At 47.0% G+C, this 21030-nt stretch overlaps 1 protein-coding gene across 11 annotated transcripts in view; it reads right to left on the reverse strand.

Annotated features, from left to right (window-relative positions):
• Positions 1–10038: 10038 nt before the first annotated feature.
• Positions 10039–21030, reverse strand: part of Tango2 (transport and golgi organization 2 homolog) — a 44983-nt gene continuing 33991 nt past the window's right edge. For 5 of the 11 annotated variants that reach the window (XM_032899906.1, XM_032899915.1, XM_032899908.1 and 2 more), the window contains 7 exons: positions 20242–20361; positions 18940–19054; positions 15943–16013; positions 12635–12788; positions 11291–11395; positions 10652–10767; positions 10039–10296 (listed from right to left, as the gene is read on the reverse strand). In XM_032899906.1, the coding sequence (XP_032755797.1) occupies positions 10262–10296; positions 10652–10767; positions 11291–11395; positions 12635–12788; positions 15943–16013; positions 18940–19054; positions 20242–20361 (716 nt within the window). In that variant the 3' untranslated portion in view covers positions 10039–10261. Of the gene's footprint in view, positions 10768–11290; positions 11396–12634; positions 12789–15942; positions 16014–18939; positions 19055–20241; positions 20362–21030 lie in introns of those variants that run through there. The other 6 variants (XM_032899912.1, XM_032899916.1, XM_032899913.1 and 3 more) reach the window with 4 other exon arrangements.

A 21030-nucleotide genomic window follows, 5' to 3' on the forward strand; every position in this document is an offset into this window, starting at 1 on the left:
CAACATGAATGAGATCGTCACACAAGTTGATGCACAAAATAAACTGGAGAACTCTTAGGCTGGCTTAGTGGGAGCTCCATCTCGTGCTGTGTCAGCTATAAAGAATATGAATCTTGGGTTGGGGATTTAGCTCAGGGGTGGGGCGCTTGCCTAGGAAGCGCAAGGCCCCGGGTTCGGTCCCCAGCTCCGAAAAAAAAAAAAAAAAAAGAATATGAATCTTACTGCCATCTCAAGAAATATGAACATTGGCGACATCAGTATAAAAGTGCCAAACCTGTCCTCTTAAATATTAAAGAGGCCATTCCCAGGTAAAACCCAGAGGAAAAGTCACCTAAGTTTACCATACAATATTTACCAAAAATAGAGGTGGAGAGTCTTAACTTTGCTCTTGGATTTAAGTCAAGGTACTGTATAGAAGCTCCATAAAATCAGTATGGCAGTTCAGTGTTGGCTTTTCTTGCTCAGTGATTTTAAAGAAATTGACTAGTTCCTGTGTGATTTTTTTTTTCTTTTCTAAATTGCATATTGGCTATTACAGTATTTCAAAAAGTGAGATGTTTCTTTAATTAATGTACAACCCAAGACGTTGATGTTTTGTATGGATCACAAGTGCAGCATTCTCTAATTCTTTCTGCTGTTTGTCACAGTTCTTATTTAAAGAACCAACTATGTATTGCATGAAAACATGACCTTTCTTTGGTTTAAATAAACTCCAAGGTAACTGGGGGGGGAAAGAATGCAAATTACAAGCATTTGTAAATAGGAAGAACTCTAGCTAAAGATACCTTGGCTTTATATTTCCTCCAGTGAGGACCATTCGTTACTGCTGATTTTTTCCCCTGCATGGTAATCTAGAAGTCCAAGCAATAAAACTAAGGATAATAAGTGATCAGTCAGCTTTAAGTGGAATTTAAATTCATTTAAGAGAAAAAAATAAGCCAAGCATTGTGGCAGCCTCATCTCTGTGAGTCTGAGGCCAGCCAAAGCTACATGAGACCCTGTCTAAAATAAATAAATAAAAATAAATCAATGAAAAGGAAAGCGAAAAAATGAAGTGGGCAGTGGTGGAAGCACACACCTTTATCCACGGCACTCAGGAGGCAGAGGCAGGTGGATCTCTGAGTTCGAGACCAGCCTGGTCTTCAAATTTAGTTCCAGGACAGCCAGGGATACACAGAGAAACCTTGTCACAAAGACAGCAACAAAAACAATCTGAGAATTTTTTTAAACTTTCAGAATCAAGATATTCAAGGTCAGGGTATTAACAAAATTTTAGAGATGGTGTCAGAAGATAAATTCTAAAAATCTTTCTTAGCCTGCTGCCCATCTGTCTCCATCACTCTCTTCTCTCATAATCCTCAAACAAAACAAAATCCTATGTCGGGCTGGAGAGATGACTCTGGTTAAGAGCACTGACTGCTCTTCCAAAGGACCTGAGTTCAATTCCCAGCAACCACATGGTGGCTCACAACCATCTGTAATGGGATCTGATGCCCTCTTCTGGTCTGTCCAAAGACAGTGACAGTGTACTCACATACATGGAATAAATAAATAAATCTTTTTTTAAAAAATCCTATGTCAAAGGAAAAGATTACTTTGGCCATTTTAAGAAAAAAACCACTAGAGAGAACCTGATATTGTCTATATTCTCTGGGGGAAATCTGGGTTAAAGCCATTGGTTACAGGGTTTTCTGAGTCATCAAGGCTCTGGGACTTGCTAACCATCTTGGATCTCTCACAAAGCATTTTTCTGACTTAGTTTAGGAATTTCCATTTCTGAGGGCAACTCTCTCTGCTGACTAGCTCTTAAAAATAGGGAAAGATGTGAACCTGAAGTCTACATAACAAGATTCACCTTCTGACTCTCTTTAAAAGAGATTTAATTTATGTGTAAAAGTGCATTATATGCATGAATGTGTGTGCACAGAAAATGGTCAGAAGAGTTCACAGGTTCTCTAAAATTAGAATTACAGACAGTTGTTAGCCACCGAGTATGTTTCGGGAGGCTGGTACTCTGCAAGGGCAACTAGTAGTCTTATCTACTGTATCAAAAACTGGTTATGCAAAGGTTTTTAACTTAGCCAGGTTTAACAATGTCGAAGATATTAGGACATTTAATTTTGAGCTTTCTGAGACTGGGGAGATGGCTTAGTGGTTAGGGGCACTTGTTGTTCTTACAGAAACTCTTTGTTTCAAAGCCAATCATCTGTAAATTTAGTTCCAGGTGCTCCAATGCCCTTTTCTGTCCTTGTGGGCACCAGACACTCATATAGTGCACATACCTATATGCAGGCAAACCTTCTTTTTTTTTTTTTTTTTTGGTTCTTTTTTTCAGAGCTGGGGACCGAATCCAGGGCCTTGCACTTCCTAGGCAAGCGCTCTACCACTGAGCTAAATCCACAACCTCGCAGGCAAACCTTCTTACACACAAAATAAAAGTTAATTATTTTATAAAATAAACAGCTTTCTGGTCAAATGGTTTGAATCTAGCATTTTTCAAATAGTCATTCTGGAAAGAAAAGGGCTAAAAAATAAAAACTTGCTATAAATTTTCAAGAGATATTAATATTTTGCATAATTATTACATTGTTAAAATATTCTTCTTGTTAAGCATAATGGCACATGTCTTTAATCCCAGCACTATGAAGGCAGAAACAAGTAGATCTTCCTGAGTTCATGGCCAGCAGCTGGTCTACTTAGCTTAAGGACAGCCAGAGCCACATAGATAGGCCTTGTCTCAATCAATCAATCAATCAATCAGTCAATCAATCAATCAATCAGCAAGCTTTTATTAGATACTCAAGAATGGTTCTTGTTTGGTTGGTTGTTTTTATTTTTGTTTTCCAGGATAAGGGTTTCTCTGTGTAACCCTGACTGTCCTGGAACTCTGTAGACTAGATTGGCCTTGAACTCACAGAGATCTACCTGCTTCTGCCTCCTGAGTGCTGGGATCAAAGGTGTGCACCACCACCACCCACTCAAGAAAATTTAAAACTGCTTTTTGCTATGAAAACTTAAACTATAAATTCAAAAGAAAACAAAGGGGCTAGCCTTTATGTAGAGACATCAGTACACGGTCTATGTAAAATACACATGTATTTTGTCAATGTTGAAATTACTATTTTTTGCTATATTAGGAAGAAAAGGTTGTCACTTATCGTTAATTAATGCTAATAGATAATATATTCTGTTATAAACACGAGATATTTTAACATCTAATTTAGTATGCAAAGTCATTATAAGTTATCAAGATAAAACCAGTGTTCATAAAACAGACAACATTGGGTTTAGACTATGTTCACTAAAACATCAGGCTCAGCATGGAAAACTTGCTATTACTATGTAACACAATGCTACATAGAAAAGCTTCTGATTTGGGTTGGAGCAATGGCTTAGTGGCTGCAAACATGTACTGCTCTTGCAGAGGACCTGAAGAGTTGTATTCCCATACTCCATGTCTGGCAGGTCACAACAGCCCAAAAACAGCCTAGCAGACCTAGGGAGTTCTAAGACCCTTGGCCTCTGAGGGCACCTGCACTCTCATATATACACCCTCACAGACCCAGACAGGCATACATACATAATTTTCAAAATCTTAAAATGGCCAGCTCCGAAAAAAAGAACCAAAAAAAAAAAAAAAAAATCTTAAAATGGAGGCCAGTTATGGCGGTATATAACTTTAATCCCAGCATTTGGGAGGCAGAGGCAGTTGGATCTCTGTGACTTTGAGGCCAGCCTGGCCTGTAGAGTGAGTTCCAGGACAGCCAGGGCTATGTAAAGAGACTCTGTCTCTAAAAAAAAAAAAAAGGGACATAGTAATGTGTCCCACAGCACTCTTTTTTTTTTTTTTTTTTTTTTTTTTTTGAAACAGGGCCTTGCGCTTCCCTAGGCAAGCGCTCTACCACTGAGCTAAATCCCCAACCCGTCCCCACAGCACTCTTAAACAGGCAAGTAGCTACCTGTAAAATCCAAGCATGCCACGCTAACACAGGAAGACCTTTCTCAAGAAACAGAATTAAGGGGTGTGCAGTGGCACCTACGTTTAAACCCAGCACTTGGGAGGCAAGGGCAGGCAGATATCAGTGAGTTCGAGGTCAGCCTGGTCTACAGAATTCCAGGACAACCAGAGTTAGAGTGAGACCTTGTCTCGAAACTCCATCCCCGAAAAGAATAAAATAACGTTTCTGCCAGATGCAACATGATGAAATATCAAGCAGCAGTTATGTTTCCAGATGCATTTCACATTTTAATTTTTGTTGTCTTTCCAGACAGGGTTTCTCTGTAGAGCCCTAGCTATCCTGGAACTAGCTCTGTAGACAAGGCTGGCCTCAAACTCACAGATATCATGAGTGCTGGGATTAAAGGCATGTGCCACCACCGTCTGCTTTAAGGTTTTGTTTTGTTTTTAATGTGCATTGGTGCGTTGCCTGAATGTATGTCTGTGTGAGGGTGCCAGATGCCTGGAACTGGAGTAACAGACAGCTGTGAGCTGCCATGTGGTTGCTGGGAACCAAACTCAGGTCCTCTGAAAGAACAGCCAGTGCTCTCAAATGCTGAGCCATCTCTCTGCCCTTAAGTTGTTTTTTAAAGAATTTTTTCTGTGTTTCAGTGTTTAGCCTACATGTACATATAAGACGAGGTGTTTGCCTAGTGCCTGTGAGACGAATAGAGGGCATCAGATTTCCTGAAACTGGAGTCACACCAGTGAGTAAACATCATGTAGGTGCTGGGGACCAAATCCAGATCCTCTGCAAGAGCAACAAGCGTTCTTAACAGCAGAGCCATCTCTCTAGCCCATGATTCTTTTTTTAATTTGTGTTAAGTGTATGGATGTTTGGCCTGTGTGCATGTCTGTGTACCATGTGTATGCCTGGTGCCTCCGAAAGCCAAAAGAGGGTGTTGGCTCCCCCTCTTTAATTGGAATTATAGTTAAGTGCCTCCATGCGGGTACTGGGAATTGAACTCAGGTCCTCTGAAGAGTAGCCAGTGCTCTTGTCCCTCCAGCCCCAGCTACCCCCACCATGATGCTACTTTTAAAGTAGATAGCAAATGCTCTGGCCACAGCTTACCATCATTGGTCCTAACACAGGGACGCAAGTGCAACACGCACTACTGAGTAAGCCTATTTGATACTCCCCAGTTCCTCGGGGACTACAAAACACAATTACAGCGTTAACGCATGTGTCCTGCTTTCCTCCTAAGATAGGTGGATTGCCCAAGGTCATCTGCTAAAACATAACATTCTGTAAGGGGCTTTTCTTCCTTCCTTCCTTCCTTCCTTCCATCCTTGTGCGCTTACATATGTTTGTGGGGTGCCTGTGTCCAGTGGTGTACCCGTGGAGGTCAGAGGACAATTTTGTGGAATCAGTTCTCTATTTCTACTTTGTGGGTTCTGGGACTCCAATTCGAATAGTTACTCTTGACAGCAGATACTTGCAGAACCATCTAGTCAGCCCAAAAAAGCCTTTTTGGGTGTGTGTGTGTGTGTGTGTGTGTGTGTGTGTGTGTGTGTGTGTCTAATTCAACTCAGAAGACAACTTTATTGAGTTGGTTCTTTCTCTCTACCCATATGAGTCCCAGAGATAGAACTCGGGTTACCAGGCTTGGCAACAGGTGCCTTATCTACCATGTGACAGCTAACATCGCATTTATGTTATGGCTTACTTTATGCTTAAAAGTTTATAATCTCGGGGTTGGGGATTTAGCTCAGTGGTAGAGCGCTTGCCTAGCATGCGCAAGGCCCTGAGTTCGGTCCCCAGCTCCGAAAAAAAGAAAAAAAAAAGTTTATAATCTCTGTGCTTAAGTGATCTAAAAAGCAAGATTAGACCTCCAAATGTAAAGGGCTGTTAGGCTTAATTTTTTTTTTTTAGCTGTTTCTTTTTCTGTAAACAAGCTTGCTTTACACAGAGGACCTTCTGCTTGCAACTTTCTTTGCCTTTATAAAGCCCACTTAGGTGGCTGGGTGCTGCACCGAGGAATCCTGAGTCCTGGGTGTAGTAGGCCTGACACTACTACCTGAGTAAAAGCCTCTACTTTGTTAAAATTGGTCAGACTGGTAAATCTCTACATGACTCCAGACCCAGAGATTTCCCTAAACCCCAAAAATGAGATGTAAAAAAAAAACCCAAGCAGCAAACAGGCATAGTGGTGCACACCTTTAATCCTAGCATTGTAGAAAGCAGAAGCAGATAGGTCTCTGTGGGTCTTTAAAAAAAAAAAATCCAAGTAGATGCCATCTGCTTTCAATAGCACTGTAGTTTAACATTGCATACATAGGTTATCTGAAATTGCTATGTTGTCATAAACATAATTTGGGTTCTACTGTAAGTTGATACATTTGTTTATATGTTGCCTTGTCTATGATTTTTTTGTTTGTTTTTGTTTGTTTGTTCGCCACCATCAAAGGTTTTATCTTATATTAAAGACAGACTTTCCTATAGCAAAACAAGATTCTGTCCTAAAGCAAAGGATTTTTCCAGACTAGAAAATGAAAATGAAGACAGCAAGCGCTGAACTGACTCCTCAGAGGTTTCAGGGTTTTGTTTTCTGGGTGTTTTGGTTTGGGATTTGCTATCTTTGTTTCTGAGACAGGGTCTCTTTGTGTGTAGCTCAAGTTGCCCTAGAAATTGCTATGTAGAACAGCCCAGCCTTGAACTCTGACACCACACCAGGCCAACTTTGTCTCTCTCTCTCTCTCTCTCTCTCTCTCTCTCTCTCTCTCTGTGTGTGTGTGTGTGTGTGTGTGTGTGTGGGTGTGTGTGTGTGTGTGTGCAAGACATGCGCATATAAGTGCAAGGCATGCATGGGCCAGAAAAAAACCTCTGGAGTTGATTCTCTTTTTCTGTGGGTTTCAGATATTGAACTGTAGACACCAGCACGGACTTTTACCCTGCAAGCCACCTCACTGATCGGTGATCTCGACTTTAAACAGGTGTCTGTTGAAGACATGGTTAGGAAAAGGGGGCTTCACTTGCCTTACAGGCATGAGGACCAGAGCTTAGTTTTCCGAACCTTGGTGAAAAAGGACTGGGCGGAGCAGTGAGTGTTTGGAGTCCCAACACTCACTGGCAGAGGGGTGAATTCCTGGAGTTCACTGGCCAACAAGCTTACTTGGCAAAGTTCCAGGCCAGCGAGGGAGGCGGGTGGCCAGCCCTAAACTGTCTCTGACTTCCACGTGCATACACATATATACGCAGGCATTGAAAGAAGTGCAGGGAGTGAAGAAGCGTGGTTTGGATATCTAAGGAGAGTTCTTCAGGCAGGGAAACGGTGGCGATAAAGGTCCTGTGTCTGTGCACATGGGCGATGGAGAGGTGGGGCTTGCTGAAGCAGCACTCAAAAGCAACAGCTTGTCTCTGTCCTGGCTTCAGGTATCTGCCTCCTCACCTGTGTGGCAACTAGGGGACCAGAAAGCTCTTTTGAGCAGGGTTCCTCACAGGTAAGGCTGTATTCCTTTTCTCGTGCTGCCACAGCAAACGCAGTGTGAATACTTCGCTCAGAGCTTTACTTGGGGTTTGGTTTTAACTACAGTTTTAGTTTTATGAGACTGGATCTCACTAGGTAGCTGAGGCTGGTCTCAACTTTTTTTTTTTTCTTTTTTTCGGAGCTGGGGACCGAACCCAGGGCCTTGCGCTTGCTAGGCAAGCGCTCTACCACTGAGCTAAATCCCCAACCCCGACTTTTTCTTTTTTAAAGATTATTTATTTATTTGCTTTATGTGTGTGAGTACACTGTCGCTGTCTTCAGACACTCCAGAAGAGGGCATCAGATCCCATTACAGATGGCTGTGAGCCGCCATGTGGTTGCTGGGAATTTAACTCAGGACCTCTGCAAGAGCAGGAGTCAGAGCTCTAAACCACTGAGCCATTTTTCCAGCCCTTTTTCTTTTCTCTCTTGACTCAGGGTTTCTCTGTGTAGTCCTGGCTATCCTGGAACTCACTAAGTAGACCAGACTGGCCTTAAACTCACAGAGATCCACCTGTCTCTTCTTCCTGAGTTCTGGGATTAAAGGTGTGCACCACCACTGCCTGGCTTGGTTTCAAACTTTTTGTAGCCACTGTTTTCATTCTCTGGAGTGCTAGGATCATAGGCAGACATCACTACGTTTGGTTTGTCTTCCTTTTTGGAGATGGCTGAGGTCTGAATTTAGAGTATCAGGGCTGCTAGACAAGCACTGGCACTGAGCTAGATGCCCACCAATATAGCAGATACTTCTAGAACTTTGGAGGCTGTCTGTCTGGATGGAGGTGGCAGCAAGGCTGTACTCCCTCTGCAAGTTGCATCTTGGCTGCTGTAGAACTCCAGCATGCATGAACTCGTATCTGCATGTGCCTGTTATGTAAGTCACAGCTGCCCAGTTGCAGGCAGATCTCTGAGAGTTCAAGGCCAGCCTGTTCTACAGAGTGAGTTCTAGGACAACCAAGTCTACACAGAGAAACCCTGTTTAGAAAAAAAGAACAAACCCCCCAAACAAAAAAGAACAAGTCACAAGATTTGGATAGCAAAGAATGACCTTGGGTTATCGTCATTACCTCTACAAAGGCCATCTCCAGACAGACAGCCATACTCTGCAGAGCTGGGATAAGGATTGCCTTTTTGGAAGGACAAAACTTAGTCCATAAGAGAAGCTATACTTTTGAACCACCCCTTCCACAGGAGGCCACCAAGAAGCTCCAGGCAGACTTGGGGCAGAGGACTCTGTGACCAAGGTTTAGAAAGCTTTCTCTGGCTGCACAGCAGGGCAGAGGTAGACTAGACCATCCATGAGAGTGTGAACCAGTTTAGAACAAGGGTGCAGGATCTACAAACCTGTGGGCTCAGCAACATGGCACTCAGTGTGGCTTTCTTCTTAGGCCTCGGTGATGTGCATTGCCACAGGATGGTAGAGACAGGAGGGGTAAAGTCAGGTTCTTGCTCTTCCCTAGAGGGACCAGCAACTAATCGCATTCAGTCTGGAACACCCAGCTCTGGGCCATCCTGGGCTTCACTACTCCAAAATACCAGGACAGGTGGCTGAAGAGGTACACGGAGCCTGCACTATGGGGCTCGTAGCTGAGAGGGCAGAGGAACATGGTTCCCAAGGCCTAGGGCTAAGAACACCCCCTTAACCTCTACCTCACCTGGTCTCACCACCCTCTGGCCATCTCCTCTTCTAGGGCCTCCTTATGAACCAAAGGATCCTAGGGAGTCTGATGAACCCCCGGTGGTGGCAGCTCACTCTGAAGTCACACATGGCTTCTCTCACACCCAGGCTCTGCCTGAGGACAGACAGGCAGACAGACACTGCTTGACCTGCAGGCATCAATCAGTGTTCTAGAGCTTATGTAAAAAGAAAGATTCTCAAATGGGCATCTGACCCACCATGACAGTTCCACCTTTGTGTTGCCATCACACAAAGGAAAAAAACTCTGAAACACCCTTAACTTGTAGTGAGGTGTTTTTTGTTTGTTTGTTTGTTTTTTAAAATAACCCAGTTATGCTATGTGAATGATTTGGTTTTAATCCCAGGTGTGGGATAAGAGGCTGCTTCACACCAGGTGATTATGATTTGCCTTGTACATTAGCAGGGGCATGATTTTTGCCAGTTACAGAGAGTTTGATTCTAGGGACTCTGGAGAGGGTACAAATGAGAGACCCCAGAGAGGGCCTGAGGACACTGCTGCTCCCAGTTGCCAATGTTGCTGTTTGACAAGAAGTTGGAAATATCCTGACAATAAAGATCGGGCTTGACCCAAGGAACTCAGTGCCCCTATCAGTAGTAAGTAGCTTAAGGAGGTCCGTACCCCCTTTCCCCTCTAGCCATCTTTCTCTCCTACCTACTTTTGGGAGGTTGAAATGGATTAGGGTACAGTAAGGATGGAAGGGAGTAAGAGATACAAGAACCCAATAAAATAGTTTTGTTGTTGTTGTTGTTTTTTTTTTTTTTTTTTTTTGAGCTGGGGACCAAACCCAGGGCCTTGTGCTTGCTAGGCAAGCGCTCTACCACTGAGCTAAATCCCAACCCCTAATAAAATAGTTTTTTAAAAAAGCCAACACTCATTCCAGCCTCAAAGTTTTATTATCAACTGTGCACATTCGAGTTCACATCCCATGGTGTACAGCTTATAACACGGACAGTGAGAGATGGCAGGGGCTGCGTAAGCCATTTGGTGAAATGGTCTTGCTCAGAACCCACAATCCTGGGCAAGCAGGGGCCTAAGAGATCCCAGGTTCCACACCTCAGCATTGAGCAAATGCACACAGAGTCCTTGTGCATATAGAACTACTGAACACAAACAAACACAGGGTCTCCAGTTTCTAAAAAAAAAAAAGTCTGCTTTTGTTACCTGTCCAGGGAAGAAGAGACCCACTGGCCAAACATGTGAGGTGAGAGGCATAACCCTGCTCATCGGTAAGGTGCACGTGTCTGTGTGCACAGTAGTGGTGGGGCTGAACAAGGTACGCGTGTTCACATAGGATACACCTAGGGCCCGACTCAGAACTAGTATTTGACTCTGCCATTCTCCATTGGTACAAAGAGAAACCCTGAGCTGAATACGAGGACACAGATCAGAAGGACCTGGTCCTAGGGATGCTGGCTGAGCCAGACATGCAGGGTGGCCACCAAAGGTTCCTGTCCATGCTGGCCCTTAGGAGCCTGGCAGTGACTAACTCTGTAGTGTGAACTCATAGGTGTTGGTCTCCCAGCGGGAGGTGTCTTTGTCCAGCATGCTTCGTTCTGTGAAGGTCACATGGCCATCTGCATCCACAAGGATGATGGTGTTGGTTCTGAAAGAAAGCATCCTTTAGCCCCAGCCCCACTTTGCAGAGCCATGGCTGGGACAGGACCTGAGGCAGGAAGGGTGCTCACAGCCAGGGCCTGAGCTAGCCTCTCAGCTCTGGCATCAGGTGGGGTCTTACGTGTGAGCTCCTGGCCTTCAGAGGGGTGGGCACCCAGGAAAAGATCAGCTCATAGCTGTAAATCACAGCTTTGAAAAAGCAGTGCCAGGGCATCTGCCAACCCATTATCTGTCAGCAGAAACATTCCAGATGCCATCTCTTGCTTCCTTGAGCAGGTGGGGCAGCCAGAAACCCCACCTAGAACACAATGGCAGCTTCGGGAGGCCAGAGCTCTGACCCACCTGACTTAATGCATGGGCACCTTACCTATAGGATCTGATCAACCTACAGTTAAGTCTGAAGAGAGACTCTGAAATGCACTGAATGAGGGGCAGTGCCTTGCCGTGGCCAGCTGTGTGGTAGGGGATACCAAAGGGAAGGGAATGTCCCCGGGAGTCCCACCCCTGATCACCTGGTGCCATAGGTGGCAGAGCGGACACACACAGCTGCATACTTGCTCAGTATTGGCTGAATATACTCCTGGCCCTGGTCCTCAATGGCTGGGTCTGGCAGCTGTCTAGAAGAACAGAGGACCAGAGAAACTATGAGTCCCTACTGCCTGTCTGTAGCTTGTGTATATGGGGACCCCTATATGCCATGCTAGCTGCCTGAGATTCCTGAGGAGCCCTACGGGGGGGGGGGAGAGGAACCATAGGTTGATTTATAACTTGTCTACTTGGCTCCTCCTACTCTGTCACCCTTCTACTCCAACACTGAGCCTAGGCATCCAGATGGCACATACACTCTCCATTGTGTCTTAATCGTGTCCTGTGGGCATCTCTCCACACACAAGAGCCCCCTGAAAGCCTGAGGCTCACCAACCAGCACAACTTGTACCGTGACTATAGCTATCGATAAGAAAAGCCAGAGACATAACAGGCCTGCTCTCGGGATTGAGGACGATGGGGGCACATGGCTGAGGCCCTCCAAGAAGAAATCTGATGCTGAGGCTGGGGAATGATGCTATGGTTCAAGGTCCATAGTATGGGGGAGGTGGGCGTGCACAGGGGTGAAGGCGGTCTTCACCTTGTGGAGGATGGCAGCATGGTGGGGGGCGGCTGCTGAGAGACTGCAAGGTGAGCAAGATGGAGGGACACTGGGTCATCTGGGCAGAGAGTGACCAGGCTTAGATGAGAACGGGAAGATGCATGGGGCTGTGAAGGGATAAACGCTGGCATGGGAGACACCAGGACTCTTGGCTTGGATGGCTAAGGCCCAAGGGGAGAGTCTGAGGGTACCCCATGAAGAAGGCCATGGGCATGAAAGAGGGGGTGGGGGTGGGGTGGGGAGGGTCTCTTCCTTCCAGGGACAGGTATGTCTGCCTACCACTTAGCTTCAAGGTCGCTGAAGACAGGGCATAGCAAACAATGTCAAACCCTAGGCTTATTCTGACTGACTTCTGGATTCTCTGGCTCTTCTACCTAAGATTTGCTGAGCAGCTAGAACCTTCTAGAATATAACACTGGCCCTCCTTATAAAGAGGGAGGCCAGACCTCAGAGATCACCAAGTCTCCCAGAGCACAGGCCCCTGGCTTTACCATCTCTTATTATCCAGGGCCCCACCAGAAACCCCGACTGCTTCCCCAAGGGGGACAGGCTTGAGTCCTTTGGAGGTGGAGAAACGTGTCAGGTAGAGCATTTTTCCTACACTTGACGAGCCATCCTGCTTGCTGTCACAGACCTTGAAGGTAGCAGAGCCTGCCTTCTTCCCTGCTCTAAACCAGTCTGGCTGCCCCAGAGGGACTTGCTCACTTACGCCTCCTCATTGTTGAGGACTTCTAGGAGCTGGGTGACAAGAGTGTCCTTAGGGAGTGACTCGCTCCGCTCCACTGCTTCCGTGAAGAGTTGCTTGCCAAAGCACAGCTTCTTCCAGGGCGTCTCCAGCAAGGCATTGCTTAGCCCATAGGTTCCTATAGGGAGAAGGTCAGCCTGGCCATGCAGAGGCCACAGGTGGCTGGGGCAGATGGCTTACAGTCAAGCACACCACACAAGGTACCAGTAGAAGCCAGTTCTGATGTAGATCCGGCTGAGAACCTAGAACATCACTCTGGCTCTGCTGGAGCCCCCCAAGGAGATTCGGTCAACCCTAATGGCACTGCTTTTTCCTTCTGGACTAGTTTGGCAGACCGTTCCATAATGGAGCTGGTGATTCACAAAGAATGGAGTCGAACTTGACCTCACACCCAATGCGAAAATTACCTCAAGGTCAGCAAGATGGGCTCTCAGTGAATACAGGCACCTGCCACCAAGCCTGATGACCTGAGTTCAAGCTCTGGGACCTACTTGGTAGGAGGAGAGAACTGACTCCTGCAAGTTTGTCCTCTGACCTCCACGTGCACACTGAGGCATGGGCATGCACGTGCACACACAAATGCACGACAAAGAAACATTTGAGGCAAGTTTGTTTACATGAATTCTATCTCCAAAACCCCCCTTTAGGATCAAAGGGGGTGGCATGTATCTATAATTCCAGAACTCAGAGGCTGAGGCAAGATTTGGCAGGTTTGAGTCAGCCTACATAGCAAGACTCAGGTCAGCCTGGGCTAGAGTAAGACTGTGTCCCAAAGTGAGCACGCGTGCTAGCACATGCACATGCACATGCACATGCACACACAGTAAATAACGTTTTTAAAAGAAAAAGCCTCACGACCCAGTGAGCAGTGATTTATTAGGTAAGATATCAACAAGGTAAGTGGGACCGCTTATAAATTTAAAGTTATGCATTAAAAAAACGTGCCTGGGCTGGAGAGACGGCTCAGTGGTTAAGAGCACTAACTGCTCTTCCAGGGGTCCTGAGTTCAGTTCCCAGCAACCACATGGTGGCTCACAACCATCTGTAATGGGATCTGATGCCCCCTTGTGGTGTGTCTGAGGACAGCAATGGTGCACTCACATACACGAAATGGATAAACAAATCTTTAAAAAGAAATGTGCCAAAACGTTAAACAAAACATAAAATGAGAGAGGATTTCTGCAAGTTAGATGAGACTTGTAGGTTATAGAGAGAACTTTTACAAGACTAAAAGAGAACAAAACTTTCAGATGGACAGACCACACCTGTAATTCCAGCATTCAGAAGGAGGCAGTGGGAGAGTCAGGAGCTCAATGCCATCCGTGGATATACCGAGTTTGAGTCTGGCTAGCCTGGGATACAGGAACCTCTAACCCCTCCCCAAAAGAAGGGGAGGTGGCGGTAATGACGTCAAAAGTGTCGAGCACTAACCAGTACCTCAGGCTGGGGAGGTGGCTCAGTAAATACATATAGTATATTATGTGCTCGGCATGTTAAAAGGCCTGGGTCCCATCTCTACAGCCCTCTCCCTATAGAGAGAGACCAGCAAGTCTTGGTGGGAGCTCAGGAGACAGGGACGTTTGCAAACCGCTGGCACAAGTGTAGAATGGTGCAGATGCTCTGACAAACCTCGTGGGAGTTCCTCGAAAGCCCTGAATGGATTGAGATGCATGGGCCAGTGAGATGGCTCTGGGGTAAAGGCACTTTAAAACATCAAGGTAAGTGAGCCGAGTTGCAGAGGTCAGCATCCTGCACCGCGTGGCTGCCTTCACCCAAATGATAATGACCAGAACGCATAAACCCCACTGGACAGGAGATGAGCAGGAGCAGGTGCACATGGGTCTGGGGGTTTGGGGGCAGACGTTGAGAAAAATTGGAATTACCTGGAGCTCCCTATGTAGACCAGACTGGCCTCTAACTCACAGATCCGCCTGCCTCTGCCCGAGTGCTGGGATTAAAGAGGTGCACAACATGCCCTGCTCACATCAGTTCTTCATTTTATTAATGTGTTTGATTTATTGAGTTAGAGTCTCAGTATGTAACATTTGCTGGCCTGAAACTGGTATAAACCAGGTTGGCCTGGAACTCATAGAGGATCACCAACACGACCATGTCACATTTGAAAGTTAAGGGAGTCCATTCTGACCTCTGTGATCCCTCTGCCTCAGCCTCCCGAATACCACCACTCCCAGCTTATCTAGTACTGGGGTTATAGGCTTGTGTCACCATAGCTGGCTGTGTGACAGACTTTACATGCACAGCGTGTAAGAGTCATGTTTCAGTTATGGTTTGTTTTTTTTTGAGACAGCGTCGTTCTGTAACACAGGCTGGCTTGGCATTCACTATGTAGTTGGTACTGAATTTGAATTCAGGGCAACCGGCCTGCTTAAAAGCAGAGGTCTGAGTGTTTACTAGGAGTGTGTTAGTGGGTGTAAGAGCGTAGGTTCACTTCTCAACATTAGAAAAAGGGAAGTGGATAAAGATCAAGTCGGGCAAGCTCAGGAGTAAATCATGATGCAGGTGGGAAAGAAATTCTACTAGAAAATAAGCTCGTGTCGGGGAGTCTCGTGCTCTGAGAACAGCGGGCCTCCTGTCCCAGCTGTCAGCTGCTCTCCCAGAGGCCTCTGGGCCACTGGGGATAAAAAGGGCTCTGAGGCAAACAGAGTGGCAAGACCTGGTTAAAGATGAACCCAAACGACTCTGCCTACACTCAGGACTTCAAGGCACCAGCTTGCTCTTAAGGGTGCTACCGGACCTGTTCTGGGGCTTGCACAAGACAGGGAGCACATACAGCACCAAGGGCACTGAGGGTACTATAGGCAGAGTGCCCACAGCTGGCAGAGAGCCCCTTGTGAGGTGTGTAGGAGAGCTAAGTGGGATGGACTAAAACCCATGCTTTGGTGTGGGCTGCCGGTTCTAGGATCTCAACAGCCCATGCCATCCTGACCTGGACATAACCCAGCAAATGGGGAGGGGTCTGGAGCCCCTTGGCCCGCCTGGGACTCAAACATCCCCAGACAGTCTTGAAATGATATGAGCCAATAGCTCAGTTGTAGGCACCCAAGTCAGTATCCAAGGCCCACAGATCCAAGATGTTACCAGCAAGGACTGTCCACAGGCTGTGAACAGAGAAAGCAGCTGGCCCCAGGTTAGTTTACCCGATGCTGTGCTGGACCCCAATAATGCTGTTTCCCAGGGGTCTTGCTCTTACCACATAATATTTCCAACATAGGAGCAGTCCCTACCCTGTCTAGACACCAAAGCAGGCTCACCTGGTGTCAAGACAACAGGCTCAGGCTGCCCCCGGTTTCCATAGTAGCAAACAACATCTCCTTTTGCTGTGCTGTGAATAGAAGCCAAAAATCAGAGAAAGTCAGATGGAGTCATAAGCACCCTCTGTTCCCAGCACTGCCTGGTGACCTCATGGCCCTACCTCTGGCCTGGGCTAGTGACTAGCACAAAGACGGTGGCCTACCTTAGCCTAGCTCAGGGCCTGAGAGACACCAGGCACCGCCCAGCCCTACAGGTACACTCCTGGCTCACTATGGAACCAGTGAGGAGGAGTGAAGAGTTCCTCATACTTCTATGGCAAGGATATGTTGTGAAAGCTGCACTGTGGTGGTCTGAATGTGCTTGGCCCGGGGAGTGGCACTGTTAGGAGGTGCGGCCTTGTTGGAGGAAGTGTGTTACTGTGGGGGTGGGATGTTGTCACCACTCCCTTAATCTGTTTATCTCCTTGAACACAGGATTTAGCTCCACTGCACTTCCTGGTGCCCCTTTGATACTTGAACCATACGTTTTGTATTTTTCTTTCTAAGTTTGCTACACTTGATCAAAATGCTGTTCGGGAGAGTAAGCCAGAGGACAAAGTCTAAACTTGGCTGAGACTTTCTTTGTCAGTGCAAGTGATCTGACAAGGGAGTGGAACTAGCCCAAGAGAATGAAGATTTTTTTGGTGCTGAATTGTGCTGCAGTCAACAAGGCAGAAAGGAGTTGGCGATCTGAGGAGTGCTTTGACATCAGGCGTGGAGACGCAGAGTTTGGAGTTTGCCCAGCTGGCTTTTGTCCTTGCTTTTGTCCAGTGTTTCCTCACTGTGACATTTGGAATGGTAATGTATATCCTGGGATGTTGGAGGTATGTGATCTGATTTATTTTGACTTTATAGGAAATTACAGTTAAGAGACTGCACGGGGGGTGGGGGATTTAGCTCAGTGGTAGAGCGCTTGCCAAGCAAGCGCAAGGCCCTGGGTTCGGTCCCCAGCACCGAAAAAAAGAAAAAAAAAAAAAAAAGAGTGAGAGAGACTGCACGGGTCTCAGAAGAGACTCTGAGCTCATTGCTGAGACCGCCATAGACTACGGGGACTTCTGAAGTTGGACTAAATGTAGTTTGCATTATGCTATGGCTAGGTATGGCCCCCAAAAGACCCATGTGTTTGAACAGGCCTGTGGGGGCCAAGGATAAGCTGGCCCTTAGAAGTAAGTCTGAATACCTCGTGAATGGATGAACACAGGTGTGGCGGCTTTGGTTACTGAGACCATTCCTCCTGTTCCACATGGACACCCTGGACACCAGGCGTGACTTGCCCCCAGACCCAGCAGCCATAGTCTGGGTTCATATTCCTTTGTATTCTTCCTCACCGGAGTCCTTGAAACTTTCTTAAGATGTTTAGGTAATACATTTTGGAGATCTTGTTGCGGGGGGGTGGTGGTGGTGGTGGTGGTGGTGGTGGTGTTCTGTTTTGTTGTTTTTTTTATTTTTATTTTTTTGTGTTAGGACCCATGGTATTGAGTATTTATATTGGGGTCCCTGTTATTCTTGCTTTGGATAGACAGGGGAAAGGTCAGTCCTGGGGACAACAACTATGACCAGGACAAATCTCTCTGTGTTGTAGGCCTTGGTTTCTTCTTGTTGCTTTTGTTGTTGTTTTTAAGGATTTGTTATTTTTGATTATGTGTGTATGGGTGCCTGTGGACGTCAGACACTAGGATTCCCTGGAGCCAGAGTTGCAGGAGCCATTTGACGTGGGTTCTGGGAACTGAACTCTGGTCCTCTGCAAAAGCCGTATGCACTCTTAGCCACTGAGCCATCTCTGCGGCACAGGACTTAGTAGCTTGTTTGGAGACAGGTCTCACTGTTTGGTCCTAGCTGGCCTGTAACGCTTTACGTAGACCAACTGTCTTTGAATCAAGTGCTGGGATTAAAGGGGTGCTTCATCGTGGCCAGCTTAGAACCTTGGTTTCTCAGTACCCAAGTGATAGCCTGCAGCCTCAGCCATTGAAACAGCAGCCTGACTTGCAGGAATGCTCATTAGCTGTCCTCTGACCCTGCAGGGTTGACAGCAAGGAAGGCTACTCAGATTTCCAGAGGCCCAACTGCCACTGGGCATCTGCTCAGATCAGAGAGCAGCCTGGTTCCCAGCTGTCGGACGCAGCTAGTGAATTCCTGTGTGCACCATCCGCATGCTCTGGCTTCTTGGGGATGGATCAAACACACATGGAGCTACTATGGAAAAAGCATACACAGCTCCATGTTTGGAGAGAAGGGAAAGGATAGGTTTATGGTCTCTCGGAACCCCCAAAGGGAGAAGGGAGGATGGCACCGTGCCGTTCCAGCTCCCACTCTGGGCCCCTCACTCGGCTTCCCCACTGAGTCAGTCTACCCATGGAGTCCAGGAGTGACAGAGGGGACAGCATACACAATGGATGTTCAGGAAACACTGAGCCTCGGGCCCAGCTATGGATTCCCCAACCCTCTGGTAGGAGGCAGCTCAGGACAGACATCTGGATAGATTGACAGCAGCCTCCCCTCAGGAGGAAACCCATAGCACAGCATTCACTGACATCAGGGAGATAAGGACATTTACCGCCCTGAAAGGTTAAGCATAAACTTGTGTTCCTACAGCCACGTCACCAACAGAGAACCACCCGGGAGTTCAAAGGCCTGGTGAGGACAGACTCTCTGGGGTGAAGCATCCCCATGGGAGGGGTGATGCCCAGCTGCAACCAGCCCAAGCGACAGGCTCTTCAGTCTCAGCACCGCCAGTTCCCACTGTGACTCTTGCTCAGATAGCAAACCAGTGATCTTTACACTGTCTCGAGGAGCCCTGAGCGTCACTCTCTACTGTCACTCACTGGGTCTGAGGCAGCCTAGGCCCTCAGATGCTTGACAAACACCCCTTAAGTGAGGTCCTGGGAAAGGGAACCGAGCTGACTGGGACAGGGAGCAGTAGCGAAGTATTTAAAGACCTAGTTACCAAAGCAAACCCACCTTAGGTCAGCTGCTATGAGGTTAAAGCCGTTGTACAGGTGCCCCTCTGTAGAGACCTTCTTCAGGTAGGACAGGCTGTCCATGTCACTGGTCAGAAAGTGAGACACAAGTTCACCTGTGGACAGTGCACACATCAATGGCCAAGACAGCACACAGAAATTCCTGCCTCAGGGAAGACTGAAGTAGGGCCTCTGGGGAGGAGGATATAGGAGGAGGGGTTACACTGGGACTCCAACATCTGCAGTCAGCCATACTTTGATAACTGATTATGGAGAATGGTTTTAAAAAAAACTTTCTAGGCCTGGGGTGGTGCATGCCTCTGATCTCACAATTTGGGAGGTAGAGACAGGTGGATCTCTGATTTGAGGCCAGCCTGGTCTACACAGGAAGTCCCAGGACAACCAAGGCTATACAGAGAAACCCTGTCTAGAGGAAAAGAAAACGTATGTACGCGAGAGGCAGATCTCAATAGTAAAGCCCTTGTCTAGCCTGCTTGGTATCCAGTGTTCGATCTCAACATGGTGGAATGAACAATAAATGAAAGAAAATAACGTCTGTCCACTCTACCTCCATGTGGAAATACAGCATTAAGAAAGATGAAACTCGGGGAAAGAGAAACGGCTCAGTGGTTAAGAGCTTTGGCTCTTCTTCCAGAGGTCCTGAGTTCAATTCTAAGTACCCCTATGGCAGCTCACAAAGGTCTATAATGGGATCCAATACCCTCGAATGCAGGTATATATGTACTAATATACATAAAATACATACATACATGACTAAATTTCTTTTTTTTTTATAGATTTATTTATTTGTTTTATGTGAGTACACCGTGGCTAACCTCAGACACACCAGAAGAGGGCATCGGATTCCATTACAGATGGTTGTGAACCACCATGTGGTTGCTGGGAATTGAACTCAGAACCTCCGGAAGAGCAGTCAGTGTTCTTAACCACTGAGCTATCTCTCTAGCCCATAAATAAATCTCTTTAAGAAAATAAAAAGAAAGCTGAAACTTAATAGGCAGGGAACAATGGTACAGTGGTCGGGGAGTCACAACCCTAAAGGACAATGCCTGGTATAATCACATTGGCAATACTTGGGCATCTCTTTTTCCTGTCACTGTTGTGAAAGGCATGGAGGGTGTGGGGGCCACCAGCAGAAACCCTGGCAGGGTGCCTTTCTTTCTTCCCCCTTCCCCGTTGTACCTGTGCACTTCCATTACTCTGCCAGCCCTGCCTTAGCTCCTCCCCAGTGTGCCTTGGCTTTATCCTACCTAGGTCCCACCTGATCCCAGCGATCCCATACCTCTGCCGCGGGCGTCTGGCTCTTGGCGGGGCTGTAGGTAGTTGGTGAGTGCCCCCAGCTTCCCGCGTGTGCTGATGCCCAGCCATGTTCCTCCTGCCTTGCCTTCTTCCATGTCGAGCCCTAGAGCAGAAGACAGAATTACCAGCAGCCAAGTCACTGTGATGGGCCCCACTGGTACCTCTTGCCCAGTCCTCAAGAGGCATGTTCCACAGCTCTGCCGGAACACACAGCTCTTCATAGGGTAGATGCTGCTGCCACTAGGCCCTACACCAGGTTGTCCAGGCCCAATGAGCCATAGGAAAGAAGCTGGGAGGTATGGCCCAGGGATGTGCATGTGTGAGAGAGACCTTAGACAACAGGAGGTGTCCTGGCCAGACAATTAGGCCACTGCACTCAAGTCTGAGTAAAAGGAGTCATTAAGATGTCATATGAGGCTTTCCAGTTTCCGTGTGAGCCTGGAGCTGGCCCTGTGCCAAAGCTCTCGGTACCCAAGTCCTGCCAGGAGAGAGCTGGTCTCCCAGGAGAGCTGACACACAGGCTTATAGGAGGGTCAAGCCACAGTCAGAGACAGCAAGACCAGCTAACACCAGAGATAACCAGATGGTGAGGGGTAACTGCAAGAACCTAAGCAACAGAAACCAAGGCCACTTGGCACCTTCAGAAGCCAGTTCCCCCACCACAGCAAGTCCTGGATACCCCAACACACCAAAAAAGCAAGATTCTGATTTAAAATCGCATCTCATGATGTTGTTAGAAAACTTTAAGAAGGACATAAATAACTCCCTTAAA

Source organism: Rattus rattus, chromosome 4 (assembly GCF_011064425.1).
Source record: "Rattus rattus isolate New Zealand chromosome 4, Rrattus_CSIRO_v1, whole genome shotgun sequence".
Lineage (NCBI taxonomy): Eukaryota > Metazoa > Chordata > Mammalia > Rodentia > Muridae > Rattus > Rattus rattus.